General features: G+C 37.4%; 1 protein-coding gene across 8 annotated transcripts in view; it reads right to left on the reverse strand.

Annotated features, from left to right (window-relative positions):
- The window catches only part of Dcaf5 (DDB1 and CUL4 associated factor 5), a 97,482-nt gene that overhangs the window by 10,420 nt on the left and 62,936 nt on the right, over positions 1-24,126 (reverse strand). For 6 of the 8 annotated variants that reach the window (XM_078050117.1, XM_078050114.1, XM_078050112.1 and 3 more), the window contains 3 exons: positions 20,923-20,955; positions 14,068-14,134; positions 1,281-1,408 (listed from right to left, as the gene is read on the reverse strand). In XM_078050117.1, coding sequence (XP_077906243.1) covers positions 1,281-1,408; positions 14,068-14,134; positions 20,923-20,955 — 228 coding nt within the window. The remainder of the gene's footprint in view (positions 1-1,280; positions 1,409-14,067; positions 14,135-20,922; positions 20,956-24,126) is intronic. The other 2 variants (XM_078050116.1, XM_078050115.1) reach the window with 1 other exon arrangement.

Consider the following 24,126-nt stretch of genomic DNA (forward strand, 5'->3'; position numbering starts at 1 on the left):
TCAAAGGCCACTGGAAATGCTAACAGCATACAAGGTAGTGTCTAAAAGACACCATTTGCTTCAAAGCCTAGTGACTAGTTTTAAAAACGGTTCTTGAGTCATCCAAGCCACAGGAAGCTAGGGATCTTTGGATCAGCAGCTCTGGGAAGTCTAGAGATGTTTATGAGGTCATTAATGCCAGGCTGAGAACTGTATGGCCTCCTCCTAAAAACAGCCATGTTTGAAAAACAGTTAGCTTATATACATGCAAAGAGATATCTAGGGAACATATCTATATGCATATATCTACAATGTAAGTCCATATATATGTAAAATGTAGAAATTTATTCACATACATATGTAGTTCTTCTCACTAGTCTGTGGTCTTTCACCAAAATGAGATAGAAAAGCCATCTTACACTTTTTTTTGGAATTATATACATGCATAGGCACAGATATTTCTAATAAAAAAGAGATGCATATAAACTATATTGGTTTCTTTCTCTTTTTTTTTTTTTTTTGTACTGGGGATTGAACTCAGGGACACTTGACCACTGAGCCACATCCCCAGCCCTATTTTATATTTTATTTAGAGACAGGGTCTCACTGACTTGCTTAGTGCCTTGTCATTGCTAAGGCTGGCTTTGAGTTCATGATTCTCTTGTCTTAGCCTCCCAAGCTGCTAGCATTACAGGTGTGTGCCACCGCACCTGGCCCTATATTGATTTCTTAATACACATATTACAAATAGTTCTGAATGGAGGAGTTTTTTTTAAAGGAGGAGTTGCATTTATTTAAAGCTAATCTCAAACTTCTAGCATTTTATTTTAGGTAGCTGTCATCTGAAAAACAACAAAACAAAAGTAAAACTATTTCATTTTCCTACAATAAAGCTGAATATTGAAAAGTTACATAACATTCTAAACAACTTTTTAAAGTCTGGCTTTATAGATTTAAGTTGCCTGAATATTCAAAACACTCACACCCAATTCTCCATCAACACACACACACACACACACATACACACACACACACACACACTCTCTCTCTCTCTCTCTCTCTCTCTCACAAGGATTTCACAAATAATCAGTCCTAGTGATCACATTCTTAGGATATTGTTGGTCTCTCTAATATCCAAAAGTTTTCATGCCAGGAATGAAACAGCCCAGATTACTTGTGCATTGTTTAGTACTGAAAGGAGGATTTTTAATATAAATTTTCCAATATTTTATAATATGTCAAATTGAGAATTTTTATAGATCTTTAATTTCTTCAAAAGGACAGAAGGGGAAGAATCTCACCTTGATAATCTTTTCTACACCAGAAGAGCAGATCATGTAGGTGTGGGGATTAAATCGGACCTGGTTAACGATAGAACGATGCCCTTTCAGCACCATGAAGGCTCCATTGACCACCCTGCCAATGCCACCTGGAAAGACAGAAGAAAACAAAAACAAACAATGAGATGGATCAAAGTAAATATGTTCCGGTAATGCCTGACAAACAGTTCTGTACAGGAGCAGAGACTTTTATTGTTGTTGTTAACTATGCCACCAGGAAGATGCTTAAACTTACAGATAAAGTTGCTATGGAAAGAGGGCTAAAGCACCCTCAGCATATGTGCTCTTACCAAGAGCCTTTATTTAGCTTGTAAGCATTGCCCACGCCCACCCACTGCAATTCCATTGTCAATAAAACCAAAGCCAGTTAAAATGTTCCTCAAGTTTTTGATCCCCAAGTTGGAATAAAGTATTACCTTAGAAAAGGCCAATTGAACAAAATGAGAACTGCACTGCTTGTGAATATTTAGGCTGCTGAGGCAGGAACAGGCAGGACTTAATGTACAAATGGCATCTTAGATTAATTTGCCCTCAATATATGGTGAAGACAGGAAAAATGAAAATAAAAAAAACAGCCCATGGGAAAATAATGGAGAGCATCCCTATCTCCCTAATAGCAGGGAGAGCTGAAGATAAAGGAGATTTAGATCACTTCCATAATATGCAAGGTCCAAGTATTAAGAAGTGAACTAGAAAGTGGGTCTTAAAAATACTGTGTATGAGCCAGGCATTGTGGTACAGTCCTTTAATTCTAGCTTCTCAGGAGGCTGAGGCAGGAGGATAACAAGTGTGAGACCAGCCTGGGAAATTTATTAAACCCTATCTCAAAATCAAAAAGGTTTGGGGATGTAGCTCAGTGGTAGAGCACTTGCCTAGTGTGAGTGAGGCCGTTGGTTCAATCCCTAGTACTGAAAAAAACAAACGAAAAACAAAAAGCAAAACAAAACAAAACTCCCATCATGTATGGATTAAATTAAATAGGCCACAGATAGAAAGCTATATTTTAAGGATGATCTTAAAAGCTTTCCTCTTAAGTGAATTACAAAAATACCAGAGGCCAGAAACTTACAGTAGGTTAAAGATATCATCATTATGAACCTGGGATAATTCAGAGTTCCGACTCCACTGGTAGTGCTATCACATTTATAGAACACAAACACCCAAATTCTGAAAAGTTGCTTCTGCACAATCATCAATAGCACAGCACACACAGGAGGGCAACTACATCCCTGGCCAAGGTATAAAATGTGATGCATCCAGACACATACAAATGAGAGTTCACTTAATCAATGACTACCTTATTAGCCCCTACCAGAGTATGGCACCACAAGGGTACAAAGTATTATTAGGCACAGTGTCTGCTCCATCCTACTCCCAGCTCTACTTTGTTCAAACATTAATTCCAGAGAGTTCTTGATGTTTCCATGTCTTAAGGAAAAATGAGTAAAACAATGTCTCTTTCCCTGACATAATGTGGTTGCAGAGGTGTCTTTTGCTTTAGGCTTGCCAATAAGACTTCTATTTTGCCTCAGGAAAGAGATCCCCTTTTATTGCAATAGATCTATCTTTTTTTTGGAACTGGGGAATGGACTCAGGGGCACTCAACCACTGAGCCAAATCCCCAGCCCTAGTTTGTATTTTATTTAGAGACAGGGCGCTTAGTGCCTCACTTTTGCTGAGGCTGGCTTTGAACTCATGATTCTCCTGCCTCAGCCTTCTGAGCTGCTGGGATTACAGGTATGTGCCACCATGTCTGGCGCAATAGACATATCTTTAAAAATAAATAAATAAATAAAAATTTGACAGCAAAATTCAGACTGTACTGATTTGCTTCTTGGTGGTGCCAACTTAGCCACTTTTAGGTGCTTACTCAATTTGATGAGTGACAAATTGTCCTTTGACTAAATGTTTTCCTATATTTGGCTACATTAATATTTGAATTATCCAGGACAGAAAATATATTTAAAGTTATTCATGTCTAAGCCCAACTTCATCAGGTTTGCTAATAAACTACAAAGAGGGAAAAAAAGACTGACTAGTGGGGCTGGGGATGTGGCTCAAGCGGTAGCACGCTCGCCTGGCATGCGTGCGGCCCAGGTTCGATCCTCAGCACCACATACAAAGATGTTGTGTCCACCGAAAACTAAAAAATAAATATTAAAATTCAAAAAAAAAAAAAGACTGACTAGGACACAGAACTGGAGGGTTTGTTTTTTAAATTGTAGATGGATACAACATCTTTATTTTTATATGTTTATTTTTATGTGGTACTGAGGATCGAACTCAGGGACTTACACGTTCGAGGCAAGCACTCTACCACTGAGCTACAACCCCAGCCCAGAACTGGAGGGTTTTTAACAGAGAAAAAGGATCAAGAAAGGTTTGGCACTGAGGAAGGCTGCTATGGTGGGATCCCCTAATTTGAAGGTTTCTAGAGTTTCTTGGATGTGGTTGGGAGGAAGGAAGGTGACTGGGGCCTATCAAAATAAAAATACACTTGAGAGAATTAGAAAAGAGAGATCCATGGGAATTAAAAACATTTGTCTAGGGATCTCAGCATCCCAAGGAACTCCTTGGAATAAATTCTTTCAGTTACTTAAATTCCCTTACCTTTCCTAGGTAAGGCTGATCTGACAGGGATCATTCCTGCTTAGAATTCTCTGTATTCTGCATTTTTGATATCCTATTCCTGCCTCTACTGCAACACTGGATGGCAATAGCAAATAAACTTTAGGTTAAACCTAATACCAATCTCGTTTAATCCTACTGCCTTATTAAAAAAAAAGGGGGGGGGGAATTTAAGTAACTGAAAGAATTTATCCCAAGTCATACAACTAGCAGGATTTAAACCACATTCTGTTTTAGCTACAATGTCTAATACATTTTCCTTTCCATAGCAACTGCCTTTAGGAAGTACAGGGTTTGAATAGAACTGGATTTAGAGGCTTATAATAATTTTTAAATCTTCTGGCAGTTATTAAATAGATTGGTTTTAATTTGAAATCCTAAATAAAGGCAGAGGGATTCAGATTCTATTCAATGGTATTCTGAGCTATAGAGTATCACCACAGGACATTTCATCAGGATGTCAATACTAAAAACTCCATACAAGTATAGCTGGATCTGTCTTATTTACTCCTGCATATCTAGAACCTTGGGTACAAGCCCTAAAGTAGAACAGGCCACAGTAAATACTTGTTAAATGCAGAGTGCAATTTTAGAATAAGTAACACCAAAGAAAGATGTATAGAAGGTCTCATGACTGACAAAAATGATCTTTCTGTTAGAGGTTACTTGGAATACAATCATACTAACTTCCAAATCTAAAGAATAATTAAAGGGTATCAACGCCTAAAAATTTAGATCATGGAAAAACTATTTTATGTACTGTGACCTCATCTCATTTTTCTTCTTGGCAGCAATTTTTTTTTTCCCCTTGAAATGGGATCTCATGGTCTTGCCCAGGCTGGTATTAAACTCATGGGCTCAAGTGCTTTTCCTGCCTCATCCTTCCACATAGCTATGACTACAGCTGTACACCTCTGTGTCTGGCTTAAGGAGTAATTTTAATACTGTTTTTTCTCTTCCTTTCCACATAAACTGGTACCACTGGTACTAAGAAATCTAAAAGAGGATGAAGTCAACAGAGCAAAGGAATTGATGGCTCTATAAAATAGGTTCAAAAAGCATTATTGCTGCCATTTGTTTCAGGTAACCAAGGCTCTATACAAAGAATCATAGTAGTGAATAGGCTTGAGAGGTTCTCTATAGTATCTTTCTTGGTACTTGTGTTTCAAATGATTGAATTGAGCTTAGATACAATGATCACCAGAGTTTCTGTTTTAATTTGAAATGGCTAAAGTCAAGATGCCAATATGAGTAAGAAGCTGAGGTTCTTACTGCTAGACCCTCTGATAAGCAGCAGGGTCAAATTGGAAGGTGTTAAGATTTTTTTTCCCCCATAAAAACTGTTACAATCTACGTAAATTTCTTTCAAGGTCATCTCTGAAGATCCAGGTAAGGATTTAACCTCAGTTCATGGTTGTTGAGCCATAATCTAATTACTAATAATGAGCACCAATGAATAAAATATCACATATCCAGGAAAAAAGGACCTCACTTATTCTTCAGTTGTCATTTGTTTATGTAGTTCTGTATAATAGTCATTTTTTAGGGCCATCTACTCTGGCTAGTTTAGTAAAACATGCTGGTACTTTTGGTTTTATTCAAAAGTCAAAGGTGGAGTTCTCATGTAGTTATCTTTCTATGGTTTGGAAGGTATGCTAGAGAGGCGGGGAAGGCTATAAGTCACCTTATCTATTCTATTTCAAGACCCCAAAGAAGAAAATGAGAGCAGGCCATCTCATAGAATTCTAGCTTGAGGAATTCACTTGCTACCTTAGGGGACCCCAGGATACAAACAACTCCTTGCTCAGAATCCAAACAAAAGGCCTTTCTAAAATGTTTTGGTTACTGGGCACAGTGGTACACACCTGTAACCCCAGTGACTCAGGAGGTTGAGGAAGAAGATTTAGGGCATCCTGGACAACTTAGTAAGACCCTGTTCTCAAAACATAAAAAAGGGCTGGGGATGTAGAACATTAGTAGAGTGCTCTGGGTTCAATCCCCCGTAAAACACACACACACACACACACACACACACACACAAAATCTATGACCAAGCATCTCACGAGAAGATGGGGTAAGCATGAAGGTCCTGATCTCTCTCTTCTTCTCTATTTATTCTTTTTTCACCACATTCAGCCAGAGGTTTATTCTCTCAGAACAGCACTTCCATTTTTAGACAATGTCAGTAATCTCTTTCTTATCAATGCCATAGATTTCACAAAGTCCTCCAAGAAAGATTATACTTTCAATTTAAAAGCTAAAAGCAATGTGGTCAAGATTTTTTGAGGTCTTGGTTTAATAGCAACATATCAATCATATTGGGAAGTGATCCTCAATGGCACTTGAATTATAGAAGAAGACAATTAAGTATTTTGTACTGAAATCAATTCCAAATGTGACCTAGATAAAATAGCATCATTGATTTTCTTATCAGAATCTTTGGATTTTTTTTTCCCCTTTCCTAGTAACCCATTATTTAATAGATGTCTAAGACAAACACCTTTGTGACAATGGGAAGGAAAAACCATTGAGAAAAAAAAAAAAACTTCCCTGAGATCATGGAAGGGAAAGTATGAAGCAGTAGCGAGGGAGAGAATCAGATGATTGGAAAGTGCTGATGGAAGACAAAAAACAGAAGATAAAATTTGTATTTCCAAGGAAGAGCACTGGCCATTGTGAAGAGGAAAATAAACTTTATTTTTTAGGGTACTGGGGATTGAACCCAGGGGTGCTTAACCACTGAGCACATCCCAACCCTTTGTAATATTTTATTTAGAGACAGAGTCTTGCTGAGTTGCTTAGGGCCTTGCTAAATTGCAGAGGCTGGCTTTGAACTCTCAATCTTCCTGCCTCAAATAACCTTGATCCTGGAAGATTTAGATGCTGACATATCAAGCTAGTAAGAAAAGAGTCAGGCATAAAATAAGATGGACTTGACATGATTGCTAAGTGGAAATTAATGAAGAACAACTGTTAGGAGTGGTATAGAAAAATATACTCAGATAAGAGAGACAGATTATGATGCAGGAAATATTTTCAGTATTTCATGGAAGAATCATATTTGGTAGCTTTACATTGGGGCATCAAGAAAATCCTGCAAAATATATTGATAAGGCAAAACTGTGAGCAAATAAATAAAAGATGGTACAATTTTGTAGGAGGAGTTGAAAAATCAGTTAATAATAGTTATTCAAATGATACAATGGACATCAATTCAGTTTTCTAACTCATTTTACTTGACCTATACAAGATTCAACATAGTTGCTTTCTTCATGCATTTCCTAGTACCCTCATTGGTCACCCCTTCTTGATCTTCTTTTTTGCTCTTCTTCTAACTTCTAAGTATTGGAACACTTTTAGGGCTCTGTCCTTGATCCCCTTCTCTTGACTACTTACATTCACTTGCTTGAACTCATCCAGTCTTTTTTTTTTTTTAATTCACATATTTTTGGGGGGGAGAGGGGAGAGAGAGTGTGGATTGAACTCGGGGGCACTCAATCACTGAGCCACATCCCCAGCCATATTTTGTACTTTATTTTAGACAGGGTCTCACTGAGATGCTAACTACCTTACCATTGCTGAAGCTGACTTTGAACTCACAATTCTCCCATCTCAGCCTCCCAAACTGCTGAAATTACAGGTATGTGCCACCGTGTATGGCTCATCCAGTCTTTTAATTAAATGACTACCTATAGGGTTCCAAAACTTGTATTTTTATTTCCATTCTAGAATTTTGTTTGTTTGGTACTAGGGATTGAACCCAGGGGTGCTCTACCACTGAGCTACATTGCCCAGCCTGTCCATTTTTTGTTGTTGTTGTTGTTTTTTGAGATAGGGTCTTGGCTAAATTGCCAAGGCAAGCCTTGAACTTTTGATTTTCCTGCATCAGCCTTCCAAGTTGCTGAGATTACAGGTGTGTACCACCAAGCCTGGCTTTAGTCCAGATCTTACTCTTATAAGATCTCCAAATTATTTATTCAACTTCTCTATCAGGATGTTTAAAGAAACATCTCAAACTATCTGACCCTCACCCATTGCATACCTTTCAGGAAATCCTGATGGTTTTAACTCCAAAATATATCTAGACTCTAATCCCTGGTTTGTTGGTGCAAGCCACCAACACTCTCCTATGAGACTCTTAGTGTTCTTCCCATTTCTGTCCTTGGCAGCCCTACTCTGACCATCTATCCCCAAGAATTGCCAGAGTGATCCTATTGAAATAGGTCAGAACATGTTACTTCTCTGGTCAATATTCTCTAATGGTTCCCCATTTAAGTTCCCCCATGTACTCAGTACAAGTAAATGGGGGACTATTAGAATAAATGGTTGGATACTTATTGCACCACACTTCCCTTGAAGTCCATTTCCTATTACTCACCCTAGCCAACACTCTACTCTGCCTCAACACACTGGTCTCTGTATAATTTATCAAACAGACCAGGTGCACTCTTAATTCAGGACTTTCATGCAGACTGTCTCTGAAATGCTCTTCCTCTAGACTGCTACATGGCTCACTATTTTCTCTTTCCCTCTGATGATTCTGCTCAAATGTGATATTCTCAATGAGGCCTATACTGAACATCCTAGCAAAAATTAAATTCCCTTGACCCCCTCCAACACCACTTACTATACTCCTTACTCTGCTTTACTTTTTTCCATCATTCATCCAACTTTTAAACACATTATTTATTTTATCTATTTTTAACTGTTTCCCTAGCTAGACAGTAAACTCCATGTTGGCAGGATTCCTTTGTTTTTACTGTATCCCAAATCTCTAGAACAGTGCCTGGCACATAACAGGTTTTCAATAAATACCCTATGAATTAATGAAAAGGATGAAATTTGAGCGTGTAGGAAAAAACCCCTCTTATTTGTGGTTTTATTACCTATCATGTGGATTTCCAAATGTGTTTCTCTTGTCTCTATCTTCCTGCTGCCAATTTCAGATGTTTCTTTTATAGCACTTTTACTGCAGTATGAGCAGAGAAATAAAGCAGCTGAAACCTTATCTATTATTCAGGGTCCTTTAAAATGTTGATTCTATGAAAACTTTATCAATCATCCCAAAATCTGGCCCCCTTTAATTTTATTTTTTATGGACTTTGGAATTCACTTTTAAATTGTTTTAATGGAAATCCTTTGAAGGATTATCTATTGATGGCCCACATAACTTGGCATGATGTCTTGTCTAAAAACACTCAGTAAGTGAGCAAATCGAAGAAAATCCTTCACCATTTTCTCTAGAAGAAAGCTTGAGGGAGAATGCTAAAGCTACTACTTGCTAGGTTTTTAAGTAGTCATTGAAATAATCTATTTCATTCCTGATTCCATGGGTAGAATCAAAGCTTACTGTCATGAGGAGCAAAAGACTATTCCTCTTCTTGGTACATAAGGTGCCCAAACAATCTCTTAGCATTTCCAAAAGGCCTGAGAAAACTTTCAGTGTCTTCAAGTTTCAAACCACAAAGAGAAATACAATCAAGAGTACTGACAACACAGAGCAATGGCTGCTTCTTGGGACCATGTAACCACTTAAGAGATGAGAAAAGTCAGATGGGGGCAGCCAGTGCTGTCAGGAAAGCTCAAAGAGCTCCATATGAAGCAATGCTTGGCTGTACAAAAATGTCAATTCTACTGAGTTCTTTCATCATATGTACTTCACATGTGTTTGCAACCAACTACTTGTGACCAATCAAAAACACTTGTTATCTAATTACATGGGACAAAAAAAAAAAAAACAAAAAAAAAAAACCCAGATGCCTAGGCCTAATTCATTTGAGAATGAATACATGTCTAGAAAAAGGAAGAGGGACAAAGTATACACACATATGCCAGCCCACGAATACACATTTACAGCTGTTTCCAGCCTACTTCCTCAGCCTACTGCCAGTGGGGGTGGCTACAGTGACTTGGCAATGAAAATGTATGTTTCTCTCTTCCATTCACGGAAAAATTTGTCAAATAAGGGAACCATTTAAACTAGCGATGAGTCAAACAGCAGTCTTCATGTAAGAACAACTCAACCAGCCATTCACGGGGGCACCAAAGGACAACGTTTTTGTTCTCTAAGGAGTGTCAAAAAAGGGAAAAAGATTTCTTAATGAGGAATAGCAATCACTGAGTAGCTACTAAGTACTCTTATAGTAACCCTAAGAAGGTAGTAGTTATTTCTGTTGATGATGTTATTATCTTTATTTTACAGATGAAAAAGCAGAAGTTGGGCAAGATTAGGCAATTTTTTCAAAGTCCACAACTAGAAGACGAATGGATTAGGAATTGAAAATCAGGCCTACCAAATCTTATAATATTAGACTTCTTTCCATAAATAGTAAGATCTTAGAGTAGTGGCATATCTCAGGGAAAGTCACTCTATCTGTGAAAAACTTAAAATTCTTTCTAATAAGAATTAGGGAAAAGTAAAGGGAAATATAAATGTTTTCAAGAGACACCCACCTCCCCCACTCTGTCAACTCCATCATTTCTATACCTAAGTTACTAGGGAGAAAATGTTTTGGAAATCATGGAGATCCACCAATCTTACCATTCCTAGCAATAATATGTCTTACATTTGAGTGCATGTCGTTTTTAGAAAGTTTCCAAGACACATAATGTAAGCAAGTGTGGGGGCAATTTACAGAAGAAACTGAGACTCAAGACAACCTACCTATTTCAAAGGTACAAAGCATTCTGATGGTTTTTGTTTTTTGCCACAGCAAAAGTTCCATTCTATTCCTTCCTCTGATTTTCAAAAGGGCTTTCAGATATGAGTTATTATTTGATATCAACTGAAAAATGGGACCCAAGGTAGCAAGTTTTACAATGGGTATGGGTCTTATATCTAGAAATTATCTCTTTGGCCCTCTAGGGAGTCCCTGTATGAAATACTTAGCCAACTAAATCAGAACTGTTTATGTAATAAATAAATTCTATCTCTTTGGAGTCTGTGTAATATTGGGAGAAAAGAAAGAAAAAAGAAAGAAGAAATGATGGACAGTTTTTCTGAACAAGAGAGTAGAGAAGAAAAAGATGTCCTTGCCTTTGGCTCATATTCAGGACTTTCTAAGCATCTGGCCAACGCTGTGAAGCACACAGCAGGCATTCAATAAATGCTGACTGCTTGCCTTCTATATTCAAGTACTGATTATATTATTAAGGTATGTAACACCAAGCCAGATTCCCCTTACTGGCCCGCCTTAGTATCTTATATTCAATAAAGAGAGAGACAGCAAGCACATGTGAGCATACACAGACATGCTTATCCTCATCCATAATTGTTTAAGTCACAGAGGGAGCAGCTTGAATTAAGAGCTTCCTGAAAGATCATCTTCCTCAAAGCATTCAAAACTAGAACTCAAGAGCTACATATAGCTCTCTGTTGTTTTGGTTGGCTTGCCGAACCTTGCTGAATATTTTTGTAAACTATAAAATGATTGCTAACACTTGAAAATAGAAATACCAACATAAAGAAAATGAAAGGTACCAAGTATCCCTGAAGATAGGATGAGGGGGGGGGGGCAGCTGAAAACAGGATAAGTTGAAACATGTACAAAAAACAGTTCCGCTATAATGTTCTTCCTTGGAGCCCACCTGGTCAGGAAATTATGCTTACCCTACACAAGCAGAGGCCCAGGGGGGTTACTAACTGACATTGACCTAAAAAGGTTTTAAAATTGGGACATGAGCCAGGCATGATGGTGCATGCCTAAAATCCCAGTGACTCAGTAGACTGAGACAGGAGGACCACAAGTTCGAGACCAGCCTTAGCAACTTAGGAAGACTAAACAATTTAGCAAGACCCTGTCTCAAAATCTTAAAAAAGGGCTGGGGATGTTGCTCAATGGTTAGCACCCTGGTTAAATCCCCAGTATCAAAAAAAAAAAAAAAAAAAAAGTGGGGGGGGCAGGGAATACCCTTTAAATAGGAGAGATTGAAGATTCTTTTTTGGAAAACTGAATGATTTCAATAGTAGAAAACCAAGAAAACATCCAAAGTTAAAAATTCAAAAAAATTATGAGCATGTTATGTATAGAGAGAGATTGTTGTGGTGTTTTATTTTTTTAAAGCTTTATAGGCTGGGGATATAGCTCAGTTGGTAGAGTGCTTGCATTGCATGCATAAGGCCCTGGGTTTGATACCCAGCACCACAAAAAAAAAAAAAAAAAAAAAAAAAAAAAAAAAAAACCTCTTTATTATAATATTGATTTTAAAACTACATATCTATACTACTTGGAAAGAAGTACTTAATTACAATAATAGCAGAAGTGGAAGAAAAAAGAACAAGAAAGTGTATAGTGCATAGAAAGTGTAAAGATTTGTGAATAAGAAAAGAATGTGGGTGGTTTCTGTTAGAATAGTAGCAGGAAGGCTGAATCCCCATATGAGCTGAGGTTTGCTGAAAATAACTTAAAATGATGCTTCTGTTACATGCAGAGCAAGATGACGATAAAAGGAACAGACTTTCTGTGATTGATGATGTAATGTTGAAGAAAGACACAAGAGAAAACAAGCCTTTCAACTACCAGTTAGTGAATCCAACAAGAGGGATAATCATAAGGTTCTCTCCTTGTGTACAGAAAAACCCAAGCACCACGACCAGCCACAGCCTGTGTGGAAACAATGAGCTTCTAGCCAACTCTAAGTATAATTTAAGTAGATCCCAGCTTAAGTGATACTGGGTGTACTTTTTGAAATACCACGTAGCACACTTTAGAAGCAATGAACCAGAGATTTTTCTCTAGTCTAGTCAGATTATATCTACTGAATGTATTCAGTTAATCTTTAACTCAGGTAGGACAAATTCAGAGGAGAGAAATCAATACAGCAGAAGAATATAATTTCTTTGAGGAACTACCAAATAAACGTGAAGGTACTATCACTGAAAAATATCTAGAAGGGGACAAGATAGCTACCTTTTAAGAAAAGGAAGGGACACCAGGGATGCATGTGCCTATAGACAGATGAGGATACTGCAAGAAGGTGGCCATCTGCAAGTCAAGTAGAGGGGCCTCAGGAGAAATCAAACCCGTTGACTCCTTGATCATAAACTTGTAGCCCAAAATTGCAAGAAAATAAATTTCTTATTTCTGAAAATAAATACCTGTCTATGGTATTCTGTTATTATAGCTCTGGCTGACTAGGTGGCCCCCACCAAAGCAGTACAGAAATGACCAGGGAGTGGAAAAAAACCTATTGCTAATTCTTTTTCAGTCTTTCATTATACGAATGTGAAAAAATCTCCAGAGTGTGGTACCAAAGAAGAAGAGATTTGTCCAATTTCTATTTTAAAAGGCACACTGACTTAATTGAAAGCTTTTCAAGATCAGGTAAAAAATAAAATTAAGCCCAAAGATTACATTTGAGCTAATCAATTGAGGATTTATAAGGGTGGGAGACTTCATCCAGAATGATACTTAGTGCTACCCTTTGTTCAGGTAGATTGCTGCTGTCCCATCTGGGAAAATTCACTCGTGTTTTTCATATTCTAGAAGAAGAAAAGCTCTTCTGTAACTTGTTTAGTAGTTAGGACAGAGCAACTCAATAGTTGGCCAAAAGTGGGCCCCAACCAGTTTTGAAAGACAGAGGTTTGGTAACAATATGGTTAATTCAGCAACAGGCAGTCAAAAACTTCCCTTAACTCTGAGCACTAGACATATTTTGTGTCATGAAATTGGCATAGTCCTCTTTTCTGTTTCTAATGTTGCTTTTCAGTCTGATACCATGCATTGCCCAGAGTAGAGGGCTGTACTGAGACATCTCAGTGTGAAAAATAAGACATTTTCCTACCAGCAACACTCATTCAGCACATGAGGACACTATTACCAAAAATGAAGAAAGATGATCCATCCTATTTGAAAACTCAGATGGTTTAGATCCAAATTCTCAGAATATATTAGAATAAATGTAGAAGTATTTGTTTCATGTCTGGAGTTACCAAAACCCCAGGAAATACACCTGTCTGTCAACAAAGAAAGCCTCCCTTTAATTAACTTCAATAGGGAGGCCAAAAGAGGGAAAGAGCCTTAACAACTGTTGACATATGTATGTCCTCTCAGGGCACTGTAATGATAAAAGATCAACAGAACCAACCATAGCAGTGGGTTCATACCAGGAACATACTCACCTGCTTCTGGGTCTGCAGGAATTCTCCACATGTACAGGTTGAAGTCATCAGAGCCTGAAAGGATATACTGTTGGGACAAAAAATATATATTTTAATATATTATTTTATAATTGGATAGATAATATAAAATAATATACACATGTAGATTTATAATATGTAGCTATCTACATAGAAAGAAGCTTTTAAAAAATAAACAAGATAAGCTATCACATAGCAAACATCCTCATTAAAATACCTCAAATTCAAAGGCTTGTGGCTAAAACTTAGCAACAAAGAAACAACCCAATTCAAAAATGGGCAAAGGGCTTGAATAAGAAGTACAAGCTCAATAGTAAAAGCAAAGATTTTCAATACCACTAACAATCAAATCAAACCCAAAATGAAATACTACTGCATATGTATTAGGATGGCTATTTTGAAAAGAAATAGAAAGTACTGGCTAGGATATGGAGAAAAATGGAACCCATGTTACTAGTATTGATAGTAGTAATGTAAAAAAAAATTTTTTTAAATATTTATTTTTTTCGTTGTAGGTGGACACAATACCTTTATTTTGTTTTTATGTGGTGCTGAGGATTAAACCCAGTGCCTCATGCGTGCTAGGTACCTGAGCCACAATATTACTGAGCAACAACCCCAGTATGGGAATGTAAAATTTTGAGCCACTGAAGAAAAATGATATGGCAATTCCTCAAAAAGTTATATAGAGCTACAATTTCATTCAGCAATTTCAAAGATATACATTCAAGAATTGAAGCAAAGATTCTAACAAATATCTATACAAATATCTCCATATGTACAAGCTGAAGTCATCAGAACCTGTAAGGATATACTGTTGCATTCATAGAAGCATTATTTATAATAGCCAAAAGATGAAAGTAACCCAAATGTCCACTGATAATGAATAGAAAAACAAAATGTGATAACACTACATACAATGGGAGGAACTTCTGACATGCTACAATAGGATGAACCATGAGAACATTATAGTAAGTGAAATAAGAGACACGAAGAGATAAATATTAAGTGGTTCCATTTATATGAGGTACTGAGAGTAATAAAATTAATAAAAATGGTAAGTAAAATGGTGGTTGACAAGGGTTGGGGAGTTGGTGTTTAACAGGTATAGGATTTCAATTTGGGGTAATAAAAAATTCTGGAGATGGACAGTAGTAATGAGTACACAACAATGTAAATATATTTAGTGCCACTGAGTAAACATTTTCATTATTATTCAATTAATTACCTAGTTTTTGGTGTTAGGGTTTGAGTCCAAGGCCCCATGCATGCTAAGCACACTCTATCACTGAGCTACACCTCCAGCCCCTTTATTTATTTATTTATTTATTTATTTATTTATTTATTTATTAGTTGTAGATGGAATCAACACCTTAGTTTATTTACCTATTTTAAAAATATTTTTTATTTATAGATGGATACAATCTCTTTACTTTGTTTTATTTATTTTTATGTGATGCTGAGGATGGAACCCAGTGCCTCACATATGCGAGGTAGGCATTCTGCCACTGAGCCATAACTCCAGACCCTGTTTATTTAGTTTTATGTGGTGCTAAGGATTGAACCCAGTGCATCACACATCCTAGGCAAGTGCTCTACCGCTGAGCCACAGCTCCAGTCCCTGACCTGCACTTTTTTTTTTGGCATCAGGGATTGAACTCAGGGGTACTTGACCACTGAGCTACAATCCCCAGCCCTATATTTTATTTTATTAGAGACAGGGTCTCACTGAGTTATGCTTATTTTACCACAATTTGTAAAAAAAATTTTTTAATTCAGAAAATAAAGAAGTAAGAGCTTCCCAGGGATCTTTCACATAAGGTCAAGCATTCTATACTTCCCTCTTGTCAGGGAATCTTTGAGAGGAAGTCATTGTCAACACAGCCACAAATTAGTGCCACGGGCATAAACAGTCTCCTTTTACATGTCAGCTTAAAATTGCTTATCTTAAAAATGACACTATTAACCAGGCACATGTCTGTAATCTCAGCAGCTTGGGAAACTGAGATAGGAGGATCTCAAGTTCAAAGCCAGCCTCAGCAATAGCGAAATAGCGAGGCACTAAACAACTAAGTGAGACTCTGTCTCTAAATAAAATATAAAACAAAATAGGGCTGAGAATATGGCTCAATGGTTGAGTGCCCCTGAGTTCAATCCCCAATACCAAAAAAAAAAAAAAAAAAGACAATATAAGGCTAGGGTTGGGGTTGTGGCTCAGTGGTAGAGTCCTTGCCTAGCATGTGTAAGACACTGGGTTTAATTCTCAGCACCACATATAAATAAATAAAGTAAAGGTCCATCAACAATTAGTAAAAATTAATAAAAACACTATACCCAGGTTTATTATAATTTAGATTCATAAAAGTATTATCTTAACATTGTCTAATAGCAACAAGTGAACAACTCTGGGGAGCTCATTTATTTCCACGTATTAGCACATGTTTTACTTTAAGTCGAGGTCAGGATTACTTCCTCTCTTTTGGCCCCAGCTTGCTTACTTCACTAGAAAAAGAAAGGCCTACAATTTTCTAAAAAACAAATAAACAAACAAACAAAACACTTCTTACTCAATCAAGCTGTGCTTGATGGCACTAGCCTAAAATCTTAGCTATTCCGGAGGCTGAAGCAAAAGGATTGCAACTTTGAGGTCAGCCTCAGCAACTTCACAAGACCCTGTCTAAAAATAAAAAGGGGGCTGAAAATATAGTTCAGTGATAGAGTGCCACTAGGTTCAATCCTCAGCAATCCCCACTGTCAAAACAAAAAAAAAACAAAAACAAAAACAAAAAAATCTCTTACTCTGAAAAGGTTGTTGGAAACATATCCTCCAACAAATATAAATTTGAGATATATTTAAAACCTCGTGCCTAACATAAATACTTAATTAAGTAATTTGCAATCATTTAAAAATCAACTTATTAGCCTTCAAAACATTTGTAGGAAAATGAGAAAAGAGGCAAAGGCAGGTAGGTTTAAGATGGAGCAAACGCTATCCATCAGGGTTAGTGATTAGGCCAAGACACAGTGGGAAAAGCTCAGATTCCTTACCTGCAAAAGAGAGAACTGAGCTGGTTGTTCTAAGGCACTTACAAAAGCATGTAAGATAATACCCTAAGGAGCTTAAACAAAGTATAAAATATAAAACATGTTAGGTATTCAACATGTTGAAGTTGCAGAAGTTCAAGCTGAAGGAGAAGTTGCTACTTGCCATTATGAGTAATAATAGAGTCCTGGTGATCCTTAGAAGAGACAAGACAAGATGGATTTGAGAACTGAGTCAGCTTCAGATAAAGATATAGTTTAAAAGTAGAAGGGATAGAAGGAGAAAAGATAAAGCAATGGCTCTCATGAAGTCTACAGTTTTAATATAAACAGAAAACAAAGTGCAGCTCCCTCTTTGACACCCTCTCATATCCCTCAGGCCTTATTCTTTGTATACTTGCCTGAACTCTAACTGCCTGTATCTACATGTCTGCCTGAGGACATTCTCTACAGCCTGTGAGTCTGTTCTAGGGACTGAACACTCCTGAATACTCCTTTGGAGCAGGCTTCAACCAATGACTGACTGAGACAAGTTGATGTATCAACAGTCCACCTTTCCTGGCCCCAGAGAGAAAAACTCTGGTGTTTGTGTTCTATGCCCTCTCCTCCTCAGGGTCAAACTCTAATTGCACACAGTTGTAGCCACGAAATCTTCCTTCTTTTCCTTGTCTTACTTCTCTAGTTCTCTGCTCTAGGTTTACTGCACTAACAAATAAACCAGTTGCACCTGAAATTTGAACCCAAATAAAGACAAATGGGGTGGGGATTACAGAACACAAAAGAACTGTCCATTAATTATTTGTATATATGATATATAACTTATTTATGATTCAACATCTCATCATTTCATGCTCGGTTTAAGAGAAGCTACAAATTTTGTATAGAATTCCTGTTATTTTGCCTCCCTACTCAGACCTTCACAAAACAAATGAACAAAAAATAAATATTAAAAAAGAGCGATTCAAGTCTGGGCTTATGGTATGTTTTACTACTTTTTTGCAAAGGGTCAGAGCTTTCCTATTTGTTCAGCTATTCAGAAGGCAGAGCCCTGAAAAGGTAAAAGGGGGACTTCCAGAGAGAATGCTGACTCAGAAGATTGCCTTAGAAGGAAGAAAACTCTCCCACAGAGTTCAAGTCTGTTGGATTTAATATGACAGATCCTAAAATATGTAGAAAATGCATAGAATGTCCATGCTTCCTCTCAGGAATAAAGGCAACTCCTGATCTCTCTTCCTGTTAAAACTACTCTTCTACCTACCACAATGGAATGGCTTGGGATGATTTCCAAGGAGGGGGTCTTGACCCTCTGACGTCTAGTCAGACAGTTTAAGTATTTACACACACAAGAATCACAAAATGCCCTGAGGAATTCATTTATGGCATTTGGTGGTTGTCTGCTGGACCCCTGCCAGCATAAAAGTTGGCTGCCTAGGATAATGCTGACTGTGAGAGACTGAAATAAAAGTGAGTTCATTCCTTTATTTACTGAGCAAATATTTATTGAATGTCTACTATGTATTGTGTACTGTACCAGGGAAGGAAATATAGAATTGATCAAAAGAGACCCTGTCCCTGCCCTCATGAAGCTTACTTTCTATGAGTGGAAGATGAAAAAAATAGGTACACACATATAATATGGATAAAGGAAAAAAAGTTCAACAATTACAATAACATAGATAGATAGATAGATAGATAGATAGATAGATAGATAGATAGTGTATCTGGTGGTGGAAGTATTAAAGAGAAAAACTAAACAGCAGGTTAATGCATATTAAGAATTAGGTTCCATTTTATACAGGCTGGTCAGAGAAGACCTCTCTGATAAAATGGCATTTTTAGCAGAGTCCTGAGGGAAATGAGGGAGCAAATTATGTGCATATCTGGGGAACAAGTACTCCAGAACAGGCGGAGTTCTGGTTTATTTAAAAATAATATAAAGTAGCCATTAAGAGCTCTTTGATCTTGTGTGTGTGTGTTGTGTGTGTGTGTGTGTGGTGTGTGTGTGTGTGTGTGTGTGTGTGTGTGTGTGTGTGTGTATGAGAGAGAGAGAGAGAGAAGATTATTTCAAGTGGACTTGGTGGAGATTTGACATCAGAGTAGGCAGAAAGATTCCTCTCTTTTAGCTGGGCACAGTGGCACATGCCTGTAATACCAGTGATTCAGGAGGCTGAGGCAGGAGAATCCCAAGTTTGAGGCGAGACTTAGCAATTTAGCAAGCCCTAAACAACTTAGAGAGACCCTGCCTCAAAATTTAAAAATTAAAAAAAAGTGGCTGGGGATGTGGTTCAGAGGTTAAGTGCCCCTGGGTTTAATCCCCAGTATCAAACAAAAAAGAAAGAGTCCTTTTTTGAAAAACTATGCTGGAACAGCCATTGCTTCCTAGACCTAGCTCGTTACAGCTTCAGACTGAGGCCTGCTAATGGCTAGTGCTCAAGAGGACCAACAGGGCACTGCATGTTTTGGTGGGCTATCACACAAGTATTTGCTATGGGATTCAAGGGAAAATAAGCAAGAAAACAAAATAGCTCCAATGCAAACCACTACCAAAAGAAATTCATAGTATAAAATTATATTAAAACATAAAACACACCAATTACTCTAATAAACCATGAAGTTGAACTTCACCCCAAGTGGTAAAAATGGAGATAAAGGGTTTTTTTCCTCTCTTTTCCTTTCCTTTTCTCTTTCTTTTGTGTGTGTTTGAGGGAGGGGGACTGACAGAGGAGTTGTTATGTTGAACCCATGGCTCTGGTCCATGTAAGGCAAGTGCTCTACCACTGAGTCCCTCTTTTCATGCCTACCCCCTTTTTCCTTTTTATCTTTATACACACACACACACACGTATATATATATATATATACACGTGTGTGTATGTGTGTGTGTGTATGTATATACATACATATACACACACATACATGTATATATGTAAAATTTCAAACAGTAGGGGCACATTCTTACCAAAGGGAGTCTGATGTTTGGGGCCTGAAGCTCACCCAAAGTACAGGGCTTCTGGTCTAGATAAGAGAAAAGTTTGGCACAAGATAGCCCTTTATAAATAGACAAACTATAAAAAGATATGAGAAAAAATGGTTGCCCCGATTTCCTGTTTAATATTTTCATGTCCTTTTGTGATACAGGACTTCACAATCAATGTTTGCATTTAAAACATCAAAAAGGAGAATTGAACAACAGCAGAGGAGGTAGAGAGGGAAGATGGGAGGGGAGGGGAGGGGAGGGGGGATAGTAGGGGATAGGAAAGGTAGCAGAATACAACAGTCACTAATATGCCATTATGTAAAAATGTGAGTATGTAACAGAAGTGAGTCTGTATTATGTATTTGGGGAGTTCAAAACCCAATTGAGTCGAATGTATGAAAGATGATATGTCTTGAGCTCTGTAATGTTTTGAACAATCAATAAAAATAAATAAATAAATAAATAAATAAATAAAACATCAAAAAGCCTAATGATGGGGGGCTAGGGCTGTGGCTCAGTGGTAGTGCACTTGCCCAGCATGTGTAAAGCACTGGGTTTGATTCTCAGCATCGCGTATAAATAAATAAAAATAAAGGTCTATCAACAACTAAAAAAATAAAAATAAAGTTTAAAAAGTCTAATGATGGCTGTTCAGTTTTAGAAAAGACAAAAACTAAATTAAGGTGGTATTAAATTTGTGGCTGAGTGGGACACAAGTATGAAGAATTTGGTTCACTTATCTAATTTTTTGGTGTACCTCTAAATTCTAAACAGTGTGGGGTAAACTACAAATAAAAAACCCACTTTATGAGTCTTTACCTTGTATCCTGACTGAGAACAACAGTGAGGTCTCTAAAGAAGGAAAAGAAATGTTTTAAAAACTCTGCAATTGAATCCCCATTTACCAAAAATGTTCTGAGTTGAGGGACGAGGTAGAATTCAGAAGATGATCAGGGAGAAGACATACTTAATTTTAATTTGGGTTTGTGGGCAAGATGGCTGATACCAATGTAAAAATGAGCCTGGGTTGTTATGTGGATCCCTATTAACCATAATCCTTTCCAGCTGGCCATAAAGATTAACGGTTGGCCATTCTCTGACCCACCTCACTCTTCATTCATTCTGTGATCCAAGAGGAAAACCTATTTACTGATCTGAAAGCAGTCTAGCCATTTTAAGTAAAGTTAACTTGAGGCCAAACAATGGAGGGCTTTTAGCTAATCCACTGTCAGTATGGAGATATAACTTGCTCAAGCATAGGGAAAGATAGACAGCAGCTCCTTCTTAATGGATTTCAAGAAACACACCACGATTATACCAACAATAACACTGAAAAAAGATTATCCCATTAGCACTGTCATTGTCTCATTTGCCCAAATATCTTCTGTTAATCCATTAACCTTTACAGAAAACAGCTACTTGAATAATACTCTCTGCTCTCTGGTACTGTTGTAATGCCCACTGTTATGGTTTAGATATGAGGTGTTCCCCCAAAGCTCATGGGAGACAATGCAAGAATTTTCAGAGGTGAAATGATTAGATTCTGAGAGGCATAGCCTACTCCTTATATCAATCCACTGATTCGGTAACTGGGTGGTAATTGTAGGCATGTGGGGTGTGGCTACAGGAAGTAGGTCACTGGGAGGCATGTCTTTGGAGTTTATACTTTTCTCTGGTGAGTGGAGTGCTGGCACACATGCTCGCGCTCTCTCTCGCAAGCGCGCTCTCTCTCTCTCCATCCCGGTTGCCTTGTCCTGAGCTGCTTTCCTCCACCATGCCCTTCCACTATGATGTTCTGCCTCACCTAGGGCCCATAGCTATGGAGTCAGCTGAACATGGGCTGAACCTCTAAAACTGTAAGACAAAATAAAATTTTCCTCTTCTACATTGTTCTCCTCGGGTCTTTTAGTCACAGCAATGAAATGATGACTAAAACACCTTTCTTCATCACTTATATTATACATGTTCTCTAGAAAGAGCTCTTTCTATTTGCAGGGTGTTTTGCTAGCTGGAATACCCCAAGAAGCTCATAGTCACCCAAGACACAAAAAAAGGTTTAATGACACGTAAGTTTAAAGAAGGTCAAATGTGGTCTGCCACATTAAATAGAAGCTTCCTCAGGATTAAAAAAAAAAAAAATCAAATTAATTAGCACCCTCAAGCAATGCAACTATTTGGCTCTCCCTAACACCTTTGTTTAAACATTAATGGTTAAACAAACAAACAAAAAAACCCAAAATTTGAAATATAGATAACTTCCTACTGTTATAAGTTTGGTAGAAATAAGAATATAAACAAAAGGGCTGGGGACGTGGCTCAAGTGGTAGCGTGCTCGCCTGGCATGCGTGCGGCCCGGGTTCGATCCTCAGCACCACATACCAACAAAGATGTTGTGTCCACCGAGAACTAAAATATAAATATTAAAAAATTCTCTCTCTCTCTAAAAAAAAAATATATATAAACAAAAAATGCCCAACCCAATCTGAGATAAAAAGAAAATTTCAGAAGGGATAAGCCATCTATCTACCTTATATGCTCTAAGAATATGACTCAGAACCTTTGGGAAAAAAAAATCTCTCACTGCTCTCTCAATAGAAAGATGGATAGAGGGGTGGACAGACAGATACACACATAAAGGGGTATGTGTGTGGGGGGTCTGCATTTAATACTCTCAAACATCTGCTGAAAGATGTATTTTCCTTCAGTACTGGTCAGTTTACACAGTTCTCTCCAAAGGATCTTTCCATAGTAACTGATTAATTATTCTCCAATAAATGGCATGCCTGTCTGATTAACTATATTGACAAGGGCAGAAAAACCAGATGGCTCTGTAACAGACGGATTAGTAACAGAAGAGAGATTGCTATTTAACATTTAAATCAAACACAGTTCTTATTTCCCTTGACCTTTTATCAGGAGGGGGAAAATTTGTTGGAAGAACTTTGTGATGTGTTCTCTAGAAGACCATTTCTGGAAAAAAGGTTAGATAATTGGTATAAAATACACCTTTGATCATATCATAGTATACTAAGAGCCTGCCATAAATATTATCCACAGTAATTTACATATATTTTCTTTGGAACGGGACAAAGCCTCGGATTTATTTTATTTGTGGTAAGAGAAACAGAATTTCATTGGCTTCCAATAAAAGCACATAAATATGCATACTCATAATATTAATATTATTTTTACATGTGAAGTTACATTGTTCTTGCTTCTTTGGATCACTTGCCATTTTATCTCCATTAGGCTCCTGGAATCCTTTGGTTCATTAAAATAACAAACCTTTATGTATTCTGAGTAGGAAAAATTCTATTAATAAAGAAATATTCCATAGTGGCAGCCAATAATAGTCAAATACTCAGTAGGGAAGAAATTTAAAATGCTCTAAATTATCAACAGCTGCTGTAACAAAGTAGCTACTTAAAGATGAATCCTTATTTAGCAAAACTCATTTTGGAAAACTAGACATGGATTGAGAGGCCATCAATCAAATGGCGTTCAGCACCCTGTCTCCCCTCTGTGAGCCTCCATTTTGGGACTGGGAAGTAGGGAGATTACATAGCTTACTTCAGTCCATCTGTGAGTACTTACAGTCTTCATTCAAACAAAAGGCTCCAAGTATTCTAAGGAAGGAATATTATTTTACCTTGTTTCTCCAAAGCTTAAAGACACCAGAAAAAGAAGTGGAGCTACTGAGAATCATGTCTCTAAGATGGCTGGGCGGGCAGAGTAGGAGAGGTTCTATCTATCCGCTATCATTAATATCAACCAGGTATACTAGTAGGGCTCATGCTCCTAGGCAGGAGCTAAACATTAAAAGAGAACTATTATGTCATGTCACTAGATCACATCAATTTCACTTGTTCCTAAGAAGAAATCAAGGCTGCCTAAATTTCCTTTTCAACCGAACAATTATAAACCACACCATCTCTAATAGACTTGTACACATTCCAAAATCTTTTAAATTTTTAAATTTTAATCTGTCAGTAAGTGAACTGAGATGATCTTATCCAAGGGAAA

Source organism: Ictidomys tridecemlineatus, chromosome 5, assembly GCF_052094955.1.
Source record: "Ictidomys tridecemlineatus isolate mIctTri1 chromosome 5, mIctTri1.hap1, whole genome shotgun sequence".
NCBI lineage: Eukaryota > Metazoa > Chordata > Mammalia > Rodentia > Sciuridae > Ictidomys > Ictidomys tridecemlineatus.